The 22,291-nt window shown below is 40.4% G+C and overlaps 1 protein-coding gene across 1 annotated transcript; it reads right to left on the bottom strand.

The window, feature by feature from the left end:
• Nucleotides 1–1,302: 1,302 nt before the first annotated feature.
• Nucleotides 1,303–20,906, bottom strand: LOC109919693 (telomere attrition and p53 response 1 protein). The gene is made up of 4 exons (XM_020519723.2): nucleotides 19,981–20,906; nucleotides 19,284–19,364; nucleotides 16,402–16,680; nucleotides 1,303–4,857 (listed from the first exon to the last, which is right to left on the bottom strand). Exons 1-4 carry the CDS (start codon nucleotides 20,219–20,221, stop codon nucleotides 4,613–4,615), a joined length of 846 nt encoding a protein of 281 aa, XP_020375312.1. The 5' UTR covers nucleotides 20,222–20,906; the 3' UTR covers nucleotides 1,303–4,612.
• Between the last annotated feature and the right edge of the window lie 1,385 nt (nucleotides 20,907–22,291).

Here is a 22,291-nt window from a genome sequence, read left to right as displayed (position 1 = left end):
TCCACAATTTGGGATGGCGTCCCTAAATTACTAATATTTCACAAAACTCAAATACAACCTGGTTAAAAATCAGCAACATGTAAAATTCTTTATAATCATTTTATCCAAAACACCAACACTGCACTAAAAGTTGGATATAAAAGCAGTATGGTTGCAAGAATTGGGAATGGGTACATGATGCGACTGGATAGAAAGTAATGATGGAAAACTTGAGCAGATTTAACTTCTATTCACATGCACAACATGCAGCTAGTAGGAATTTCATAAATTACCAGCTAAAATTAATGTGAAACTTATCAAGTACTTTGCAGGAAGTGCTCAATCTTTGCTTCTTCATCATAGCACTAAAACTATGCTGCAAAGGAATAATTTACTGAAAGTAGTCAAACTTTCAACTACCTACATTGTATGTTCTGAATTGCAGGCAAATGATCTACCTATAATGGCATCATCCTATTACATTCAGGTTATAAAGGTCTCCTACACATGAAAATTGTACAAAACCTTAGCATATGAACCATAGCAGCTCAAGGTGGCAGCTCACCATCACATTCAAGGTTAATTAGGATGGGGTAATAAGCACTGGTCTAGCCAGGGATGTGCACATCTCAACTGAAAATAAACAAACATTCTATGAATTGTAAAACTTTTAGTTTAAATATCAAAGCTAGATGTTCCTGACTCCATCGTATCAGAGGTGTTGGCACAAACTACAAGCTTGCCACATGCAGCAGTATTAGCAATCAGCCGGAAATTCTCTCACATGGCTTTTCAGGCCAACAACGGAATTAGTTTGGGAATGAACATGTCAACATTTGTAACAATTGCTGTATTACCCAAATTAGACCAAAGCAAAGATATTTCAACTTAGTCTGATAAGTCAAGGACATGTGAAGACATTGAAGTGTGATACTGAAGTGTCACATTTTAACATCACTGAGTTAAACTGCAATTGGTACTGATGTTGTTTCCTTTTCAGCAGCTGTTTGAATTCCACTGTCCATGTTTTGCTCCAGAAAGCTAACTTGATAAATCCAAGTGTTTCCCCAACCCCACAAAAAGGATAGGGAAAAATTGGTAGAAATCTTTCACCCATTTATTCAAGTACTCACAGGACCTGGACAGGTTGTGGTAGGCAAAGTTCCATTCCCCAGTTCAGAGAACTGTAATCAAAGGGAGGAAACTTCACAGGAATTAATGATGAAACAATTATTCAACAGTGCTCCTGAAGTTCAAATCAGAAACTTGCAAAGATGACAACTATTTACTCGTCACTGAAACATGCCGTCACGCAAACTGGAAGCATAACATAATTCACAGTTCTTTATTATCATCATACTTAAATTAGACACTCCAATAGTATAGTAATACTCGTACTATTTAAGTGCGTCAAATAAACATTTGGGGTCTGTCAGAGAGGCCAAGAGCTTCAATAAATCTGAAAAGCTAATGTACTGGCTTCAAAACAATTTTTTATATTTGTAATCAAAACCTTTTATAACTATGTTCACTGTATAAAGTGAACAAAAAACTTTATTACATGACAAATACTGCACATCTGAAAAGCTACCTGTTAACTTCTGCTTGTTGAATACTTATTTGGCACCATTTTACACACTTTAAAAACATTGGGCACTTGGCTAGTAATGCCCACACTTGTATGTGGGAGGGACACAGGGAGAAGATAGATAAAGAAAAGCAAGAAAAGGAAAGCCAAACCCTTTCTGATTTGCTACGAAACCAATTAGCAAAACAAACAGTCGTCTTGAAGTTGCAGTTTAAACTTCCAGTGACCCTAATTTTTTCCCACATTAGTGTTAATACACTTACTTTCCAAGTTGAACTTTGCCTTTCCCCCACAAAGCTGAAGTGAAACAACAGGAGTAAAATGGGAAGGGAAGACAAAAAATTCCTAAAATGAAGTAATTTTGAATTAATGCCAAGTAAACACGTGCAATTGAAAAAGGCAGTGTCCGATTTGTATGGTGTTTATTCTTTCTCCAAGTGCACGCTACAGTTAGATGAAATAACAGTTTGGTACAGTTAACTCATTAAAGTTGTTAAGTGCTACCTATCCTTCAAATGGTGATGACATTGCAGTGGTTTCCACCAAATGAAAATGACTTAGCAAGAGAAACAGCGTGCAACTTAGAAAGCCATCCATGTAGCTTTACCCCATCAAGGCATTAGGCGATACCTTTACAGCACACTATTAAAATTCAAAATTTATCAAAAACATTCTATGGAATTTCATTAATTGCCTCAGTGGTGGTGGTCTAACCCCTACCTCGATTTACATACATTATACATTAATGTATTATACTTATACATTAAGCTAGAAAAGTGACAAAATAAAACTCCTGCAGAAAGAGCAAGAGGGGTTTATGGTAATAACGTGATGAAAAGCAAACATGCAATGTCATCAATCACTGTAAACTGAAAATCTATTAGTGCAAAGTTTGCTGAAAGCCATATTTTGACTTTTAGAATACACGCAAGTTTTCGCTCCCCCTGCCTCGACAAACAAAGTTTCTCAAACTTGACGTTTATCCTTCCCATCCCCGCAGAAAAACAAGTTGTTTCCGAAGTTTTTTTCTTGACACTGTAGCCTAAGCAACATTATTTCACATTCCCTACCCTCCCCCCAACATAAGTTAATATATTTTTAGCTCCACATAGGCTAAAATCAGTTAAAATGATTATACGATAGCATCCAGCACTCCCAAGTTCAAAACGAGGCCAGCATCTGAGAAAATAAACTAAGAATTTCATATTGGGTGCCAGTGTTTACACATGTGCCCAGAATTCTCACCAGACAACCTGTTCTAAGTATTCCGGTATCAGATGTCTTTCATACACTTTCAAAGATCATCATTAATTAAAATAAAGTTTCTCCAGTTATAGTGAAGCCATGTTTTAATGTTACTGATTCAACCGAGAGATGGCTTGAAGTTAGTAAGTGGGAATAAGGAGAAAATAGAGGACGGAAGATAACCAGTTTAAAAATTATACTGCTATTGTAAAAAGGGAAAAAAAAGAAGTGCTTTCTTACAGCATGCCCAACTGCCTGACTGGAAAATACCCTTTAAGGCTGTCTGGGTCACATGCCGTCAGCATGAGGGTAACAGCCAAACCTCCAAATTAGTATTACATAAAACAATTAAATTGCACTTTGCATAGGCTTCCCAGTGAGAAAACAAGACAACTTAATATTTGCCAAGAGATGTATCTGCATGTGCAAAACTGCTCGAGTTAGTGTGTACACATCAGCTCGTTTAAATTCTGTGCAAGCCGTTGATTATGTAATAACCTTGAGTTCTGATTTTTTTTTATATCAAAAGTAAATTAACTAAAGGGTTGCGCCACTAAACTTACAGTATACGACAAGTTTTTTTTTTGCTAAGCCTGCTTACCACAGTGTAAATTCACATGTTAAAATTTCTCCAAAAACAGACTTGAAAAGGCTGAAGTATCATTTTTCAAGCATCACTCCATAAAAATGCAAGCAGAAGTTATAGAAACTTGGCAGTTTGTGACAAATTGGCTTGAAAAAAGTGAACTCCCCAGGTTTATGCAAGTATGTTTACACAAACACATCGTCATGAAAAAATTCACCTCCTTTAACAGACGACTGCGGACAATTTTTAAAGTGAACAGGTCACAAGTAACTGAGTATGGTTTTTTTTAAAACCCACTGTCAACGACTCTGTCCCATGAATTATCTAATTGGACCAGCTCCACTACGTGAAGGAAATGCTTAAACTGAGCATGATGCAGTTCTGATTTCGGATATCCACTCCAGGGTTTGGTGTGCACATTTTATTTACATTATGTAGCACGAGTACTATACCAGCATCCAAATGCTTAGTATATACATTACATATATTTATATATATTTATATATTTAAACAAGAGTTTTTAGAATTTTTATGGGAAAGTCAATATTATTGTTGTAATTTTTGCAACACTTAAAACACAAGAAGTGAATCCAATAAAGATCTTTATGTTGATTTGATATTTAGTATTAATTGCATGACCATCATAGCACCATTTCCACAATCCACAGAATTAGCAGCTGCTTGAGTTTAACTAAAAATAGTCCAATATTGATACAACTTATATGCTTGCACTATACAAAAACCAGTAGTGTCTTAGTACAGTGCTGTAAAATGGAAGTCTGCAGATTTAACGGAAGATGCCATTTTAACAGACTATCAGTGATATACTGGCAATACTGTTGAAGCAGACAGTAAACATAGAAGGAAAAAACGGGCAATTAACAGTTTTAACCAAATTAACATCCAATGTTACCCTTCCCTTTAAAAGGAATCAAGTTAAGGTCACTTTAGCTTGGAATCTAATGTGTTCACCTATGATGATCTTGCTAACTACCACACAAATGATTGGATGTCCTCTGTCACAAGACCAGTATTGGAAAAGCCATAATTACAAGAGGCATCTACTGCATTAAGTTAGAACTTCCTTTACGGCAATCATTATTGAATTCACTTGTACTTTCACAATCAAACAAGTTATGATGGCCCTCCATTTCCATTCAAGAAAGTGTCGAGTATCAAGTGGCTTTCAAGTAGCACAGCAATCATATAAAAGTTCAAAGCATTCGATTGCGCTTGTGCGTTGGGGAGTCTGTGATGACATCAGTACACTGGGCTGAGGTACGCTTCCTAGTGCCACCATTGTCCAAATGGAGTGCCATTTCTTCTGATATGAAAGTGTTCAAATCCACATCATGGAGTCCATTTCTCCTGCGAGAAGTATTGGAGCTACCACTCACATGAGTGGGAGACCCTGGAGTACTTGAGCGTACACTTATACTAGCCATTGCTCCACTGAGACCTATGGAGACAAAAAAAAAGCATTAAAATCAGTTTAGTAAACAACAGTTCTGGCATAGTGCACTGACCACAAAACAGTTATTTTGCCAACTTTAACAAACTACCAGAATTTGACAGCATCTCACAATAATTACATGAGGTCAAATTTAATCATTCAGGCCAATAAATAGATGGATTCAGATAACTGACGATGTATGCAATATGGCTCATGTACTATTCATAAGAAGCCTGCAAAAAGTGACAAATTTAAATCAGATTGCAGTGACCAATGTACTAGCCACACCTTGCAAATAATTAGCAAAGACACACACAACTGGAGCTGGGACAGGAAAGTGAGTGACAGAAACCCAGGCATGTGAGGGAGACCAATGTGAAAGAGACCCCCAGGACAGACCAGTGAATAGAGGAGAACACACGCAAATGTAGTGATTAAAAGGGGGCAAGGAACAGAATGCCAATTTTTTCTTTAGGAAGGGGGTGGGCAGGCAGAAGAGAAAAAGGAAGTGGTGGGGTGGATGGCTGCTGAGAGAAGAATGGAGAGATGAAGCAAAGGAGGGGGAAAAAGAAAAAGGATTTATTTTAGTCATACAGTGCTTTTCACAATGTAAGTACATCTCCAAGTGACTTGCAACCAATAAAGTACATTTTCCACCATCAGAAGGGAGGAAATACAGCGTTTAATGCATACATACCCTACTCCGAGGAAAGTATCTGTTGGAGGGAGTATTGCACTGGTTGTCAGCCAGGATTCAATACTGGGGTTGAGGAGTGGAAGGGACAGAGGGGAAGTCAAAATGAAAGAGTAAGATCTTGGCCATAAAAATCCCACACTGACATGTACTTCAAGTGTCACAATCTTGCAAATACTTCTACTAGAAACTACAGTGTGGACACTTTGTAAATAATTGTGATTGTAAAAAAAGATGGGTGCTGCTTGCAAAATATCGAAACAAATGAAGATATCAGACTTTATTGAGTCAGTTGTACAGCCCAAAAACAGACTAGATGTCCTGAACTGATCTAGTTGCATCTGCAAGCATTTGGTCCAAATCCCTCTCAACCCTTCTTATTCATTTACCCATCCAGAGATATTTTAAATGCTGTTGAATGTTTCCACCACTTCCTTTGGCAGCTCATTCCATACACACATTACCCTCTGCTTGGTGAATTATCTGCATGAAAATTGCCCCTAAGGTCCCTTTTAAATCTTTCTCCTCTCACCATAAACCTATGCCCCCTAGTTTTGGACTCCCCTACAATGGGAAAAAGACCTTGGCTATTCACACTATCCATGCCCCTCATGATTTTATCAACGTCTATATGGTCACTCCTCAGCCTCTAACGCTCCAGGGAATTATAGCCCCAGCCTATTCAGCCTCTCCCTATAGCTCAAACCCTCCAACCCTGGCAATATCCTTATGGATCTTTTCTGAACCCTTTCAAGTTTCACAACATCCTTCCTATAGCAGGGTGACCAGAATTGAATGCAGTATCCCAAAAGTGGCCTAACCAATGTCCTGTACAGCCACAACATGATCTCCCAATTCATACTCAATGCACTGACCAATAAAGGCAAGGGTACCAAACACCACCTTCACTTCCCAAGTATACCTGCGACTCCGCTTTCAAGAAACTACGAACCTACACCCAAAGGTCTCTGTTTGGCGACATTCCCCAGGACCTTATCATTAACTGTACAAGTCCTGCCCTAATTTGCCTTTACAAAATGCAGCACCTCATGTATCTAAATTAAACTCCATCTTCCACTCTTTGGCTCATCTGAACAAGGTCCTGCTATACTTGGAGGTAACCTTCTTCACTGTCCACTACAGCGTCAATTTTCGTGTCATCTGCAAATTAATATCTCATGAAAGCCAACATCATTTAGGATTACATGGCCATTAAACTCAACATATTTCCCAATAATAACAGATAAATTAGCTAGCACGCCAAGTCTAAGTAAAAATGCACTCAAAGCTTGGGCAGTGGACTAGATATTCTCGTGTGTTGCATTTGCACAAAGTCAACAGACAAAAGAAGGTACTATTTACAAATTGTTCCATTCTTACAGATGAAGATGTTAGTGAGGTTTGCCTAAAGAGAAACTTAGAAATATTCAATTTACATACTAACCAGCTTTTAACTTCCCAATAAAAAGAAACCACTAAAGCTCAGTTACCAACTTTACATAAAGAACATCTGCAGAGGCAAATAAGATGGCCACACAAAATTAGGGGAAATGTTCCCCACAAATCTGTCCATCATGAAACAATTGCACAGAAGGCAACAATGCAAAACAATAACCATTTCTTCTGGAGTACTGATGCAGGAAGTTTCAGCTCCAAACGTATTTGTCACCTAAAATTTCAGGCATTCTTTATTAAAATAAGTTAATGGTTTCTTTGCATTATTTAACCATGGCATTCTCAAGGGGTAGGGGTCGGTGGGGAGGGACGGGAGAACTGGCTTCAAAAACCATGCAAAGACAAGACTGAGTAAGTTATTAGCCATCACAATTAAACAGCAGCATTTTTCAACTTTGAAGGTCACACCTAACTGCCAATTCCACATAAGTTATTCCAATACAAGGACACATGAAAAAAGTCAATCCCAAAACTTATATTTGCATATCACCTTCAATGTAACTAAATTGTGTCAAGGCATTCATAGGGCATTACGAGATAAAGAGAACTACACAAAGGCTACACAAGACGATACTAGTTTAGATCACTTTGACCAAGTGTTTGGTTAACTTTCAAAGAGTTTAAAGGAAGAGCAAGAAGTGGAGACGCTTAGGCAGAGAACTCAAATCTTGGTGCCTAAACAGCTGACAGCACAGCCAACGGTGGAATGGTTAGAACAGGAATGCTCAGAAACCCAGAGTTAGATGAGCACAGAAACTGAATGCTGTAATACTAACAAAATTGGTGCCAAGTAAATTTGTGTCAACATAAACAAATAGCTATGATCTCAAATACAGATAGCTGATAAGCTTAATGTCAAGGGCTAATTCAACAAAGTAAAACTAATTTTCAGAACTCAGGGTTCATAAAAATCTGGTTAGAAGACTTAACTGGACTGAATTGGTGTTTACAAGCACAAAATATAGAACTATGTGCCACGAACTGCTGCACTACCTAATGATCCGGAGGCCAAGATTTCATCATTCTTCTATTCAGTGTTGATGCAAAAAGAAGGTATATAGAGAATCAAAACTAGCTCAAATCTGTTAGTGCTGAATCATGGGTACACTGGGGGCAAGAGCTAATCCACAAGAACTTGGGTGAACATGGATGAATTCACCCACGCAAAATAAATTAACCTAAGCTTTAAAATCCCTTTCCAAACGAATTAACAGAACACCTTAATTCTTATAAAAGCTCAAGCACTGACATAGCTGATACCAATTGGCAAGACTATACAATTTTTTGATGCATTTAAAACATAGCAGAAATCACTATCTATGGCATTCTCTATAAACACCATTGGACAAACTATTGTAACTTCAGAACTGAATGTTTAAAAATAATCTATGACCACACAATTTGCAACTGAATTGTACTTGCCAAGTGACAATAAACATACCAAATGTATACTGTATAGAAACATAGAACCTGCACGCTTCTTTGCAATCCCTTGAAAACCTGAAATGGTCTTCTGTTGTGATTTCAAAACTCAACTAAATCAATACAATAGCTCTACTGGAGAATCTAACATTTGTCTAATTAAAATCAGACCAATCACACTTGGCTTCATGTGTTTCATTTCAAAATGAAAATTAAATTGACAAAGATCAAATTAAACTTTTCCACCTAAATTAAGAAGCTAAGAATCCATTTAAAAGGAGTTACACAGAATCAATTGTGACAAGATAATTTATGCTGACCCACATTGCTGAAATATGCACAACATAGAACACTCTCTGCAACACAAAAGCAATGCCATATTGACATTTTCTTAGCTGCTCCGATTATTGATTTCAATTTAAGGTTTCTGGGAAATAGGTCTCAGATTAACTTTCACAATGCTGTTGAGCACAGCTTAAACTGATGGATCAAAGCATTTGCTCAAAAACTGAAAACTGACTATTTTATTCCCTTAAGTATGTATCTCGCAGCCTCCAAACATTAAGAAAAATGCAAAATTTCTCCTCTCATTGAGGAGGCCTAGCAATTGATAGCCACCATGCACCAACCTATCTATTCCCTCCATTGCCACTTTCCCATTAAGCTGCAGTTCACATTTACTCATCTCGATTAGAATTAGCACAGGTTACCACAATTCATAAAATGTTAAGAAATTAAGAGACAAACAAACACAATCAATAGGCAGGAAATAAACATTACCAAAAGCCACCATTGAATTTGGCTGACGATTACCAAGAATCTAAATGAAATATCAAGAGGGAAAGCTCACATTCTGCACCCAGTTTGTCATAATTTTGATCTCATCCCACCCACGTCAACCGTCTTCCATTTCTCCTCCTCTCAGTTCAGTCTTGAGAGAGTGTATCATTACAACAACCTGAATTTACACAATGCCTTTAACGTAACAAAATATCTTTTATCAATTCACAAGAGTTTTATCGAACAAAATTTGACAACCATTTATAATATCAAAAGCTTGGTCAAGCAGATAGGTTTTAAAGAAACAGGTTTATAGTATAGTAGTCAGGCAGACAGGTTCAGGGCATCAACAGCTGAAGACATGGCCAGCCTTGGTGGAATGATTAATCCAGGAGGCATAAGAGGTTAGAATAGGAGGTGCATGGATCTCAGAGGGTTCAAGTGATTACAGAGACAAGAATTAATAAGAAACCATTTTACATTAAGAATCCTGACTAATCTTCCTCATTTGGTGAAACACACTTCATCCTAGTAGGTCTGAATCCTCAGACTGATGCTGATTATTTTAAAAATAATTTCTTCATTTCTGAAGAAGGGTCTAGGCCCGAAGCGTCGCCCTCCTGCTCCTCGGCCTGCTGTGTTCATCCAGCTCTACACCTTGTTGTCTCAGATTCTCCAGCATCTGCAGTTCCTACTATCTCTGAAGCAATAATGCAGCAGATAGCCAACAGCTCAAAGACTTGGTCAGAAGGTCAAGCTTTGAGGACGACAAATAGAAAGGCTGAGAATATTAGGGAGGAAACTCAAGAGCTTACTAGCAAGGGGCTGGAAGGCTCAGTCACCAATATTTGTGCAATTACAATCAGATGCTCAAGTAATCAGAATTGGCTCGTGTCTGATTTCACAGACGGCGAGAAATAACAAATATAGGAAGAGACAAGACCATGGAGTGATTACACAACACGGATGAAAATTTTCACATCAAGGCATTGCACTCTCAAATGCCAATGCAGTTCAGCAAACAGTGGTTGATGTCCAGGACTTGAAGCAAATCACGACATGGGCACAGTTTTCAACAAACTCAACCAAACAGAAGTCAGAGCGTGGGAGGTTGACCAGCAGTATATCAAAATAACCAAATTAGGAAGCAATTAAGCCATGAAGAGCAATTCAGCACCAGATGCATGAGGCTACAGTAAAGTTTCAGAGATGGAAGTAGGTGATCTTTGCAATCTTCTAGATAACTCGAAGTTTTTTTCAAAACATATGCCAAGCTGCTTTGTAAAATCTTGCAAGCATGACAGAAAAGATGTTTGAATTAATCATTCTGAATATGACCAATTAGCTAAATTTATGTTTATCACAATGCTGTTATAAAAAGAGAAAATTAGAGAAGGAAGCCATTCACTCCTTTAAGCCTGCTCCACCATTCAATATGATTACGGCTGATAATCCAATTCCATACCCTGTTCTGGCTTTCTCCCAATACCCACTGATCCCTTTAGCCCAAAGAACTATATCTAACTCCTTGATAACATTCAACATTTTAGCCCCAACCGCTTTCTGTGACAAAGAATTCCACAGATTCGCCACTTTGTGGACAAAGAAATTTCTCATTTCAGCCTTCAAATAACCTGCCATTTACTGTGACTTCTGGTTCTGTACTTCCCAGCAACATTCTTCCTGTCTTTACCATCTAATCCTGTTATCATTTTGAAGGTTTCTGGGAGGCCCTGCCTCATGAATCAATATAGTCCTAACCAATCCAGTATCTCTTTAAATGTCAGGTACGGCCATCCCAAGAATCAGACTCTTAAACCTTTGCCAGATTGCATTCGTAGCAAGAACATCCTTCCTAAGATAAGGAGACCAAAACTGCACAAAACACTCCAGATTAGGTCTCACTAAGGCCCTGTACCATTACAGCTTAATAACCATCCACCCATGCTTGAATCTTCTCAGTATGAAGGCCATGATATCATTTGTTTTCTTCACCTACATGCTTACTTTCAGCGACTAGTATACAAGGAGATCCATGTCTGGTGCACCTCCCATTTCCAAATCTATCATTAATCAGATAATGAGACAACAAGGTGCAGGGCTGGATGAACACAGCAGGCCAAGCAGCATCATAGGAGCAGAGAGGCTGACGTTTCGGGCCTAGACCCTTCATCAGAAAAGGGGGAGGGGAAGGGGGTTTTGAAATAAATAGGGAGCGAGTGGGAGGCGGATAGAAGAGGGATAGAGGAGAGGAAACTAACAGGTCGAAGAGGCGGGGATGGAGCCAGTAAAGGTGAGTGTAGGTAGGGAGTTAGGAAGGGGATAGGTCAGTCCAGGGAGGACGGACAGGTCATAATCATCTGCCTGCTTTTGTAACCAAAGTAGAAACACTCAGTTATCCACATTGTACTTTTCTGGCATGCATTCACTCAACCTGCCTAAACCACACCACAGCATCTTTTGATCCTCCGCACATTTCATCCACCCGCCCCAGCTTTGTGCTGTCTGCAGAACTGGGAGATATGACATTTTAGTTCCCTCATCTAAAAACACGTATATATCGTGAATACCAGGGTGCAAGCACTGATCCCTGCAGAACCCCACCAGTCATTGCCCACCACTTGGAAAATGACCCATTTATTCCGAATCTGTCTACTATCTGCCCAACCAATTGTCTCCATGTAAGTGCACAATCCCAATCCCATGCACTTTTACATGCTAATCACTTAGGTGGGACCTTACGAAAAGCCTTCCCAAAGTCCAAGTAAACCACATCCAGTGGCTTCCCCCTTAACTGTATTTATTACATCGTCAAAAAATTCCAATAGATTTAGCAAGCATGATTTCTCTTTCATAAATCCCTGTTGTCTCTGACCAAACCTGTCACTGTTTTACAAGTGCTCCGAAAGTAAATCTTTTGCAACGGGCTCTAGCATTTTCCCTACAACCAATGTCAGGCTAACTGGTCTGGCATTTCCATTTTTCCTCTGCTTTTCTTAAAAAGAGGGGGGTGACATTACCTACCCTCCAATACATAGGAACAGTTCCAAAGTACGCAAAAACTTGCAAGATGACCACCCAGACATCCATGTTTTCTAGGGCCATTTCCTCAACTCCTGTTATGTAAAATATTACAGATTTATTGGCCTTTAATCCCAATTTCCCCATCCCCATTTCCTTACTAGTACAGATTTCCTTCAACTTCTCCCTCTCACTACACCCAGTATTTCCCAACATTTTTGGGATGTTGTGTCTTTGTTTATGAAAGCAGAAGCAAAACATGTGTTCTGCCATCTTCACACCCCATTATAAACTTATCCTGTTTTCAATTGTAAGGGACCTATATTGTCTTCACATCTTTTCCTCCCCACATAGCTATAGAGGCTTTCCCAAATAGTTTGTATGTTCCCAACAAGCTTACTCTCTTGCCATTTTCCCCTTCAAATCAAATCTCGGTCATCTGGGATTCTGAGATCAATTGTACAAATCTAAGTGAAACCATAAAATAAGGAAACACAAGGAGGCAGAAAGATCCATGCCAAGACCGAAGGAAAAAAAAGCAAAAAAAAAACTTACTGCAGTGACGAACATCTATTAAAAACTAGTTGAAATAACAAAATGAAGTTATCACTCTTGCAAAAAGTTCTTATAAGCAAAAGCGACAAACGTCATTCCCACTATTTTTTTCTGTATAACAAAAAGAAACTCAATTGAGCACATTGTCCTCGCAATGAATGAAAAGTCAAATTTGGAGTAGGTCATTTGGCACATTGAACCTGATCCACCTTCAAGGCTGATCTGTGATATACAACTTACTCAGAAATATGGGAATATAATAACAGTACAGACACCTAGATAGATAAGTAAATAAGTAACTTGCTCCCTTAGTTGGTATCTAGAAATTAGGCTAGGCAATTACATCAATGAGTTCTGGTTACTTAATGGGCTACAAGTTGATGAAAATAAATTTAGGAGAACAAAACAGGACAAACGTTCACACTTCGAATATCCTCACCACATTTACATTTTCCAAGTGCAATTCAAAATTTGTTTTCTTCATCTACAGTTACTAGACACTTCATTCAGCGGGCAAGAGTGTATTATCCATTTTTCATTGCAAAGACAAATCAGAAGCAATTCATGGGTAGTTCAGTTTACCATTCTCAGGAATACAAGTGGCCTATCCACTGTAAATGTAGTGGTATGGCAAAACACTTATCACACACTTACATATTTGACCACAGTACACCGAAGAGCAATAATTTGAGTGTTAGGTCCCCACGTTTCCATGCAGAAAGCAGCTCTCACATTCTGGCAGCAGTGACCAAACAAAATCTAAGACCATTATTCTGCTCAGAGCACAGGGATGTTGCTTTTAGTAATGCCAATATAGGGAGCCAGCCAATGAAACACAGAAAATAGAGGGGTAGGCCATTCAGCCCTTCAAGCCTGCATGATCCAGCTGGTCATGCAATTTCAGTATACCACTCCCACTTTCTCGCCATATACCTTGATCCCTTTAGCTGCAAGGGTCACGTCAAGCTCCCTCGAACAAAATCTAACCAACTGGTCCAACAGCTCACCATGGTAGAGAATTTCAGAGATTCATAACTCCGAGTGAAGAAATTCTTCCTCATCCAAGTCCCGAATGGCTTACCCCTTATTCTCAGGCCGTGACCCCTAGGTCTGGACTCCCAACATCGGAAACATACTTCCCACATCTAGCCTGCACAGTCCCGTCAGGATTTTATTCTTCAATGGGACCTCCCCTCATTCTTCTAAGTTCGAATGAATACGAGCCCAGTCGATCCGGTCTTTCATACATCAGTCCTGCCGTCCCAGGAATCGGTCTGAACCCCCTCAGTAGCGAGAATATCCTTCCTCAGACCAGGAGACCAAGACTGCACATAATACTCAAGCTGTGGCCTCACCAAGGCCCTGAATAATTGCAGCAAGACGTCCTTACTCCTACATACAAATCCTCTCGCTGTGAAGGCTGGCATGCCATTAGCTTTCCTCACTGCCGGAGGCACCTGCATGCCAACCTTCAGCAACTGTTCCACCATGGCACCCAGGGCTTGTTGCACCTCATCTTTTCCTAAGCTGCCACTATTCAGATGGTGACCAGTCTTCCTGTTTTTGCCAAAGGAGAATAATTTATCCACATTATATTACATTTGCAAAGTATCTGCACGCTCAGCCAGCCTGTCCAAGTCACCCTGCAACCTCTCAGCATCCATTGCTACTCAGCTTAATGTCATCTGCAAATGTGGAGATATTGCATTCAATTCCTTCATCCAAATTGTCAACATACTGTGAACAGCTAGAACCCCAGCACTGAACATTGCGGTGCCCCACTCGTCACTGCCTGCCACTCTGAAAAGGACAGTTTATTCCAAATCTGTTTCCTGTTGCCAACCACTTCTCTATCCATGTCAATGCATTACCTCCAAAACCATGAGCTTTAATTTTGCTTACTAATCTCTTGTGCGGGACCCTGGCAAAAGCCTTGAAGGTCCAGATACACAATGTCCACCAATTCACCCTTGTCCACTCCACTGGTCACATCTTCAAAAAGTTCCAGAAGGTTTGTTAAGAATGATTTCCCTTTCGTGAATCCATGCTGACTTGGACCAATCCTGTCACTGCTTTCCAAATAATCAGTTATTACCTCCTTAATAATTGATTCCAGCATTTTGCCTACCACCAGTGTCAGGCTAACCAGCCTAGAATTCCCCTTTTTGTCTCTCCTTCCTTTTAAGTGGCTTTATGTTAGCTAGCCTCCAGGCAATTGGAACTCTCTCGAGTCTATAGACTGCTAGAAAATAATCACCAATGCGTCCACTACTTCTAGGGCCACTTAAGTACTCTGGGGAGAGCATCAGGCCTTTAGGATTTATCTGGTTTAAATCTCAATTTCCCCAATACCATTTCCTGACTAATGAGGATTTCATTCAGTTCCTCCTTCATGCTTGACCCTCTGTCCCTAGCATTTCCGCAAGAACAACACAAATAACCTTCGATCCAACTAGTCTGCCATCTCTTGGCCCATTATGAATTCACCTGATTCTAACTTTAAGGGACCTACATTTGTCTTCACCAGTCTTTTTCTATTCACATATCTATCGAAATTTTTGCAGTCAGACCAAGCTTAGAAAACGTAAAACCTCAATGAACACAGATCTACAACCCTAATTCCAAAAGTACCATCACTAATGTGGCTATCACATACAAGACCCACTTCCCTTCATAAAATGCATGGGAACATACTGTTTTACTGTATCAAAGCAGACACTGGTTGTGTTTGTATGGTCCTCACAGCCATCTAAAGCAGCTGTATATACATCCTGGTGCAAGACTCATCTTGCCTGGATACATCATGAACAAGGAGCGCTTGTGGTGCAGTGGGTAGCATCTCTACCTGAGGCAAAAGTTCAAAATAGTATGGCCACTAAGGGTACACTTATGACTGAGCCAATCAGGTTGATTATCAACGTGCAAATGTCTCCAATGTGCCTAGGGCAGACAGCAAGAATGGAAGAGCCTCCTAATCAGTCATGCTAGAAGGAAATGGTACCACTCAAACTGTAGCCTTTGGTTTCAGATTTGTTACTCGAGAAACAAGTTACCAAAAAAATAAAAAAAAAAATTCATGGGTTGCCTCATGCGCTTCTAGATCTGGGAATCTTGTCTATCTTGAATAAAGACAAAGACCAAAAATTAATTATAGGGGTATACATGTTAATCACTTGGCTTTATCAGAACGTACAACGATAATTACAAGAGCAGAAAGCAAATTAACAAGTTCAAATGTATTGCTGACACAGCTATGCTGATCATTCGTTGTTTGGTTGTACAACTTGCATGCATTTGTACTGTATCCTGAAATGAGTCTAATGCAGTATGCTATCAAATATTTAAGTACTAAGATCTTCAAAAGGAAATTTGAATCTATTTCCCATTCAGTGCTTTTGACTGTTACTGTGATTAATGTTTATTGTGATGCAGGAGCAATTAATACAATTATGTTGAATTGCCAGACTATAATATAGAAACATTTCACAATGCCTGTTCAACTGTTTTGTAGTCAAAATTGAGGTAGGACAATGCTGAAAGTCTTCACATGCATATCAAACATATCCAACCCACCTCCCACCCCCAACCACACAAATGCTTAAGCATTTAACAGTTATAATTACCATGCAGTGCAATGGCTTCACGAAAAGGCTGCAAGTCAGTCTCTACAGATGAACTAGTTTCTGTTGTGGGTGCTCTAGTGGGTGAGGTTACTACTGTCAGTCGAGGGGGAGCTCTGGTGTTGCGTGGTGGTGGAGCTTTTCCACACAAGAAGCTGATCAAATCTTCTCGTCGAATGGTTCGTCTCCGCTTTTTTACCCAAGCTAACACATCCTTATTACGCCGTTGATAACCGACCTGAATTCCTAAGTCATAGCTTCGGCGATGAGCTTCAATACTTTCTGAAACAAAAACAGTGACAAACTTCTCAGCATAGCTAGGTATTTCCAGAATAAAAAAATTCTATACATCACAATCTGATATTCAACAGTTTTGGAATAGAATTTTTCACCCAATGGGAATGCTGCACAATACTGCACTGGAGTGACAACCAGATTTGAGCACAAAAAGTGAGGAACAGGACGTGAGTGACAGTGTATTAACTGAACCAAGAAATGAAAAGTGCCAAAAATGATAATTTAAAACTTGCTAATGTGCTACTGGACACAAACTTACCTAAAGTAAGGACTCTGTCCTAAGTTACTGCTTATTTTTAAAAAATTAAACTAATTAATTTCACGTACAGCTCACTTGAGGGGGCTAATTTATTTAAGTTCTAATCTAGAAGGCCAAGAAACAATAAGCTTTGAATACAGCCCACTTGTACTGCTCATTTGATCACTGAAGTAAAAGATGCTACTGATTGTCAGTATTTCAAGTTCAGTTTATTTCATAATTCTGTGCGCACTCTTACAGGGATCAAACTCACTAGAACCTGCCCAAAACTGGAAATATATTTCAAGAGCCTTTTTCGTTACTTTAGTTTTTGCATGGGAAATCATACAGTAGTGTTCAAAAGTCACAGAACCAAAATAAAACAAATTCAGAAGATGAAAGCCAAATATGTTATTAATAATTACAGCTGGAGATCACTAAATTTCTGCTACTAGTTGCACAGTTTAAACTACAATTATTTTGTCAACAAATTTGGAAAGCTACTTAAAAACTATAGAAAAAGAAAATATGATCAACACAACTGACTAAATTTCACTGGCCAAATATGCTTCTGGCAGGTCCAAAGAAAACCACATGGGCTAAAATGTCTAATTGCAGGCTATAGAACGGAGACCTTTTCAAGCCAGATAGTATAGGCCACCTCACCACAAAAAGCTTTATCAGCATAACTGCAATAAATAAAACTAATTTCACTAATAAGAATTTTGAACTTCATCTTTAACCATATAAACTGTTGGCCAAAGCATTCCTTTCATAGTGTTTTCTACTCCTATCAACTCGATCAATCTTCCTATACCACTTTATCAAATTGCTTGACTACTGAATGATTAATCTGAGAAATTTTGTATTAATAGTAGTTTGCAATCAGATTTTGGCCAGCAAGGGTTCATTTTCATTTCTTTGTGGTGCTCAGATGTCCCAGTTGTACACTATTTTGTCAAATCAGAAACATTTCCCCATAAAACACACAAAGCATTATTCAGTCACTAACAGTACTGCTTAAATATAAAATCACTAATGCCAAATGAATTATTGGAGCTGTGCTTTTTGTTCTGATATGTTGTGGCAAGATGATGAGGTTTGATCTATTTTTTTCAGAATCCCTTCCAATTGACAGCATTGCAGTGCAAGGGCAGGCATCATATTTAAGATTTGGCCACTCTGCAGCCTATGTAGAGTATGATGCAAACAATTATACCAGGAAGTAAATTATATCTGCCCAGGAAGAACATTCAGAAACCTGACATGACCTGCCATGAATAGATAGGATTTTTTTTTTAGAAAAACACTTGTCTTCTAAAAACAAATCACAACTTAAAAGGAAATGCAGCATTTCCTGGTTCTTTATTATAGCCCTCTACAATAATTATTCAGTAAAGGTTCTGCAATAATTTACAAGTATGAAGACTAATTTTTTTTTAAACACTCAATACAGGTTACATAATCCTGAGACAAAATTAAAATCAATGCTTTAGCATGTGTTATTACACAATTCTGCACAACTGAGCTTAAGATAATTGAATTGCACAAATGCTGAGGAAAAAAGTCACTTATATAACTGATTTAAGTGTAGGTACATGCCTTAACTGAAATTCTCCAACTGTCAAATGAAAACAACCTCACTTGCCCCATAGAAAAGTAGTACACTCTGCTCATTATTAAATACCAGCTGGAACAGAATTTTAACCTAATGAAAAACACTAAAATGGAAGTAACCAATGTCACGAGAACAGACTTAGATAAAATGGCTTACAAATGCTTACTGCAAGAATGGAAATGTGTTGCAGCAGTTTTGTTTTGACTGCATGAACTATCTAAAAGTCTGAGTCATTGGAATGAGAAGGGAGGGGGCTCCCGGACTCAACCCATTCAGTAAAATTATTCAGAAAAGTAAAATCATTTCAAAAGTCTGAGTATAATTAGTTCAGTTCTCGAGATTAACACTCTCATAAGAGAGAAGTGTAGCAAGATATTTTTGAACAAGTTATAATATAAACAAACTTCTGCATTGGAGCCTTTACTGGAGTTGAACCTCAACATTTCACCTTCCACCCCGATAATTCACGGAAGCAATTGAGTTGCTGCTGGTCATTATTAGGAACTGCAATTAACTATGTAGCAGCACTCCATCTTATTTTTAAATTGTACTTCGAATAGAGGGGAGGCATGCACATTTATTTTGTATAAATTAGAAAAAAAAAGGAGTTCATGCCCCAATCAAGTGCAAACTTTAAACAGTCTTCCTACCTCCCCACCCCTCCAAACCCCTTCAACCATCCTAACACAGTGACAAACGAGTGCAGCCAACAGAAAGAGGGTTTGAATTTACCTTTATACACATTGGTGACAGCCGAAGCGGCATTTTGAAAGGGGACCCAGAGTGACAGCCCTTGTTGTTGACAGACCCGATCTACAAAAAAAACACACACACACAAGAGACACGGGGAGGGGAGAAGGGGGAGGGAGGTGTTGGGAAAGGTAGAAGGGGAAGGAGGGGGTAGAAAAATCAGAAGAGCAATCAATGCAAACTCAGTACTTAAGATGCACACAATATCAAAAACAAGACAAATGGACAACCCTCTTGGATAGACACAGAGAGAGACAGACGGCCATGTTTGATTTCGCCATTTTAGTTGCGACTGTTCTTTCTAAAAGAAAAGGTATTTTCTCCCTCTCCCCTCCCCCCAACACCAACAAAACCCCCCTCTCCGACATTTTAAAGGGGATGGGGTGGGAAGAGAAAAGGCAACGAATAAATCCCACGATTATTTCTCTCAAAATCCCTGCAGCTTCCGCCTGCGTGTGTGGAAAGGGGTGGGGGGTTGGAAATTAAAGAAAAAAAGTTCTCCCTTCCTTCCCCCACCACCCTCCAACTCCCATCATTTTGCTGTCTCTCCCGGGAGAGAAAATAATAATTCTTTCTTTTTTTTTTTTAAAAAAAAAAGGTTACTTTAAAATGTCAAATAAAAGCACAAGCCGGCCAAATAAGAGAGAAAGCAGAAGGGCGGACCTTCGCCGGTCGGTACCTTTGTATAACTGGGCGACGGCGGTGGCTGAATTTTGAAATAAATGCCAAAGTTTTTGCTGGGTCTGCTCTTCCTCTAGCGACGCCCTCTCCTCCTGGGTCTGCTCCTCTTGCTCGCTCTCCGCCAGGCATTGCCTCTCCCATTTGGAAAACCAGTGTTCGGGGCAATGTTCCTGTATCTCTGACTCGTGCTCATCTTTCTTATCCTCCATGATAAATCGATCATCCACTATTTTTTTCATATAAATATTTATTCAAGGAGGGGGGGGGTCGGGCTGAAGGAAGGAGGGAGGGAGAGAGAGAGAGAGGGGGGGGGGGGGGGGGGGGGGCTCAGTTTTTCTCGTTATTATATTATGGGTTTTTTTTTTCCCCCCCCCCCCCTTCTGCTCCCTCCCTCACTTCTTGGGTTTTTTTTTTAAAAAGGGGGGGGGTGAGGGGAGGGGGGGGGGGGGGAAAGTTGGTTCTTTTTTTTGAATCCCTTGAATTTTTTTTTGGCTTTTTTTTCGGGGAAAAAAAAATGCCCCCCTCCCCCCGCCGCCCACCACCACCTCCTCCTCCTCCACCACCCTCCACCACCTCTTCCTCACATGGACACACGGAGCCACATTAAAAAAAACCTTGTCCGCGCCGTCAACAATCGCCCCGCTTGTACTTTTCGCTGACGTTATTAAACTGAAGGGAGGGAGGGCGGGGTGGTGCTGGTGGTTGGGCTTGAGGGAGGGGTGTTGGGTGAGTTGGTTGGCGGGGGGGGGGGCGGTGGAGGAAGGGTGTGAGGGTGGGGGAAGGTTAGGAAATGGACGCACTGCCCGTGCAGAGATAAATAGAGAGAGAGAGAGAGAGAGGAAAAAGGAAAAGCCCTGCCCTCCCGCTCCTCCGCCCACCCTCCTCTGTCTGTGGCCCCTTCAACCACCACAGGCGGAGGCCGCGCGGACGGCCCAGCCCCACCCACAAAGGGAAGCCCAACGCCCATGCGCGACTCGCCCTCCTCCTTCCCCAACACCGACCCACAAACCCCGCCTCCTTTTTTCCCTTACGCCACCTCCCGCCGGGGACACGCCCCGTCTCCCCCATTGCCTCCACCCCTGTTCTTCCCGATTGGTCTAATCCTGGCACGTGGGGAGTGTGAGTGACGCACCTCCGATTTCGGATTGGTCAGGGCTCCCGTCATTCACCCGACGTCATTCACCATGCCGGTGGGGGTAAAGGGCGGGGCTTATGGCTGGCGGCCCGGCCTTATCGTCCCTGCAGCGACGCATGCGCTCAATGCCGGCCGGGGGAGAAGAGCCGGTGTGTCACGTGACGTGGGCCAGTTTGGTTGTGTGTTTTGGAGGAAGGGGAAGGACCTTGGTGATGGTAATCTGGGGTTTGTGCTTTCTTATTAGGGGATCTCTTCTGGACATGGCTATTGTACTCCAATGAAAAGAGGAACATAGGCTTTAGGAGCATGAGTGAGCTATTTAGCCCTTAGAGCCTGCTTCCTCAAATCAATCAATCATAGAGAATCAGAGTATATTTGATAGATGTAAATTTTGGGCAGACCCTTGTACAGACAAAACAAACTTGAAGCCGACAAAGAAACAAATATTTGAGGACACCAGTTGGCGATAGGAAGTATGGAAGAGGAAGTGGAGAAAGAACTGTCAATGGTCTCAAGGCCAAGGACCACTTCCAGCTCCTATAACACCTCCCAAACAAGGACCCACAGAACCCATGAAAGACATGAAATGTCTCATGAAATCTGGGAGATTTCATATCTGAACTTGGACAATCATGCTCATGCGTGAGTGATTGCAGACAACAGCATTCCAAAACTATTCAATCCATCAGGTCTATGCCAGCTACCAAACATCCACTCTTAAGATCGTGTTAAAGGCGCTGCTATGGTGCAGTGGCACTGTCACTATCTCTGAGCCAGAAGGCCCAGGTTCAAATCTCACCCCTTCCAGGGGTGGGTAATAACTTCCCTGAACAGGTTGATTAGGAAATCCAGTATAAGATCATGTTCATCTGGTTCTGGTCGCAGCTTCACTTTTCTGCCTGAACTCAATGTAGGTTTGCATTCTAGATATTTTCAAATCAGCATGTTGAGAGGCATTATGACATACCTCTGGAGCAGATGGCACTTGAGCCCAGGCTGCACCACAAGAACCCTTGTTGAGGTTTGCATTCTATATACCCTTGAATTATTTTTAGGTGTGCGGACTTCCAAAGTTCTTGCATGGCAGTGGCTTCTGGAAAGCAAAGCCATCATGTTTTTAAAGCAATCAGCCTGTGCAGGACCACCAAGTGGGTACACCGCCACACAGCATAGA

Source organism: Rhincodon typus, unplaced genomic scaffold, assembly GCF_021869965.1.
Source record: "Rhincodon typus isolate 14 unplaced genomic scaffold, sRhiTyp1.1 hic_rhity00001860, whole genome shotgun sequence".
Classification (NCBI taxonomy): Eukaryota; Metazoa; Chordata; class Chondrichthyes; order Orectolobiformes; family Rhincodontidae; genus Rhincodon; species Rhincodon typus.
This window is presented reverse-complemented; position numbering and strand designations above follow the sequence as displayed.

What these genes read in the sequence shown, in the direction of transcription:
- LOC109919693 (XM_020519723.2), bottom strand. Translation starts at nt 20,221, where the DNA reads ATGAAAAAAATAGTGGATGATCGATTTATCATGGAGGATAAGAAAGAT. An exon ending in TGTCACCAATGTGTATAAAG is followed by an intron (nt 16,681 to 19,283) that starts GTAAATTCAAAC and finishes TTTTTGTTTCAG; the next exon opens with AAAGTATTGAAGCTCATCGC. An exon ending in TGAAGCCATTGCACTGCATG is followed by an intron (nt 4,858 to 16,401) that starts GTAATTATAACT and finishes TTGTCTCCATAG; the next exon opens with GTCTCAGTGGAGCAATGGCT.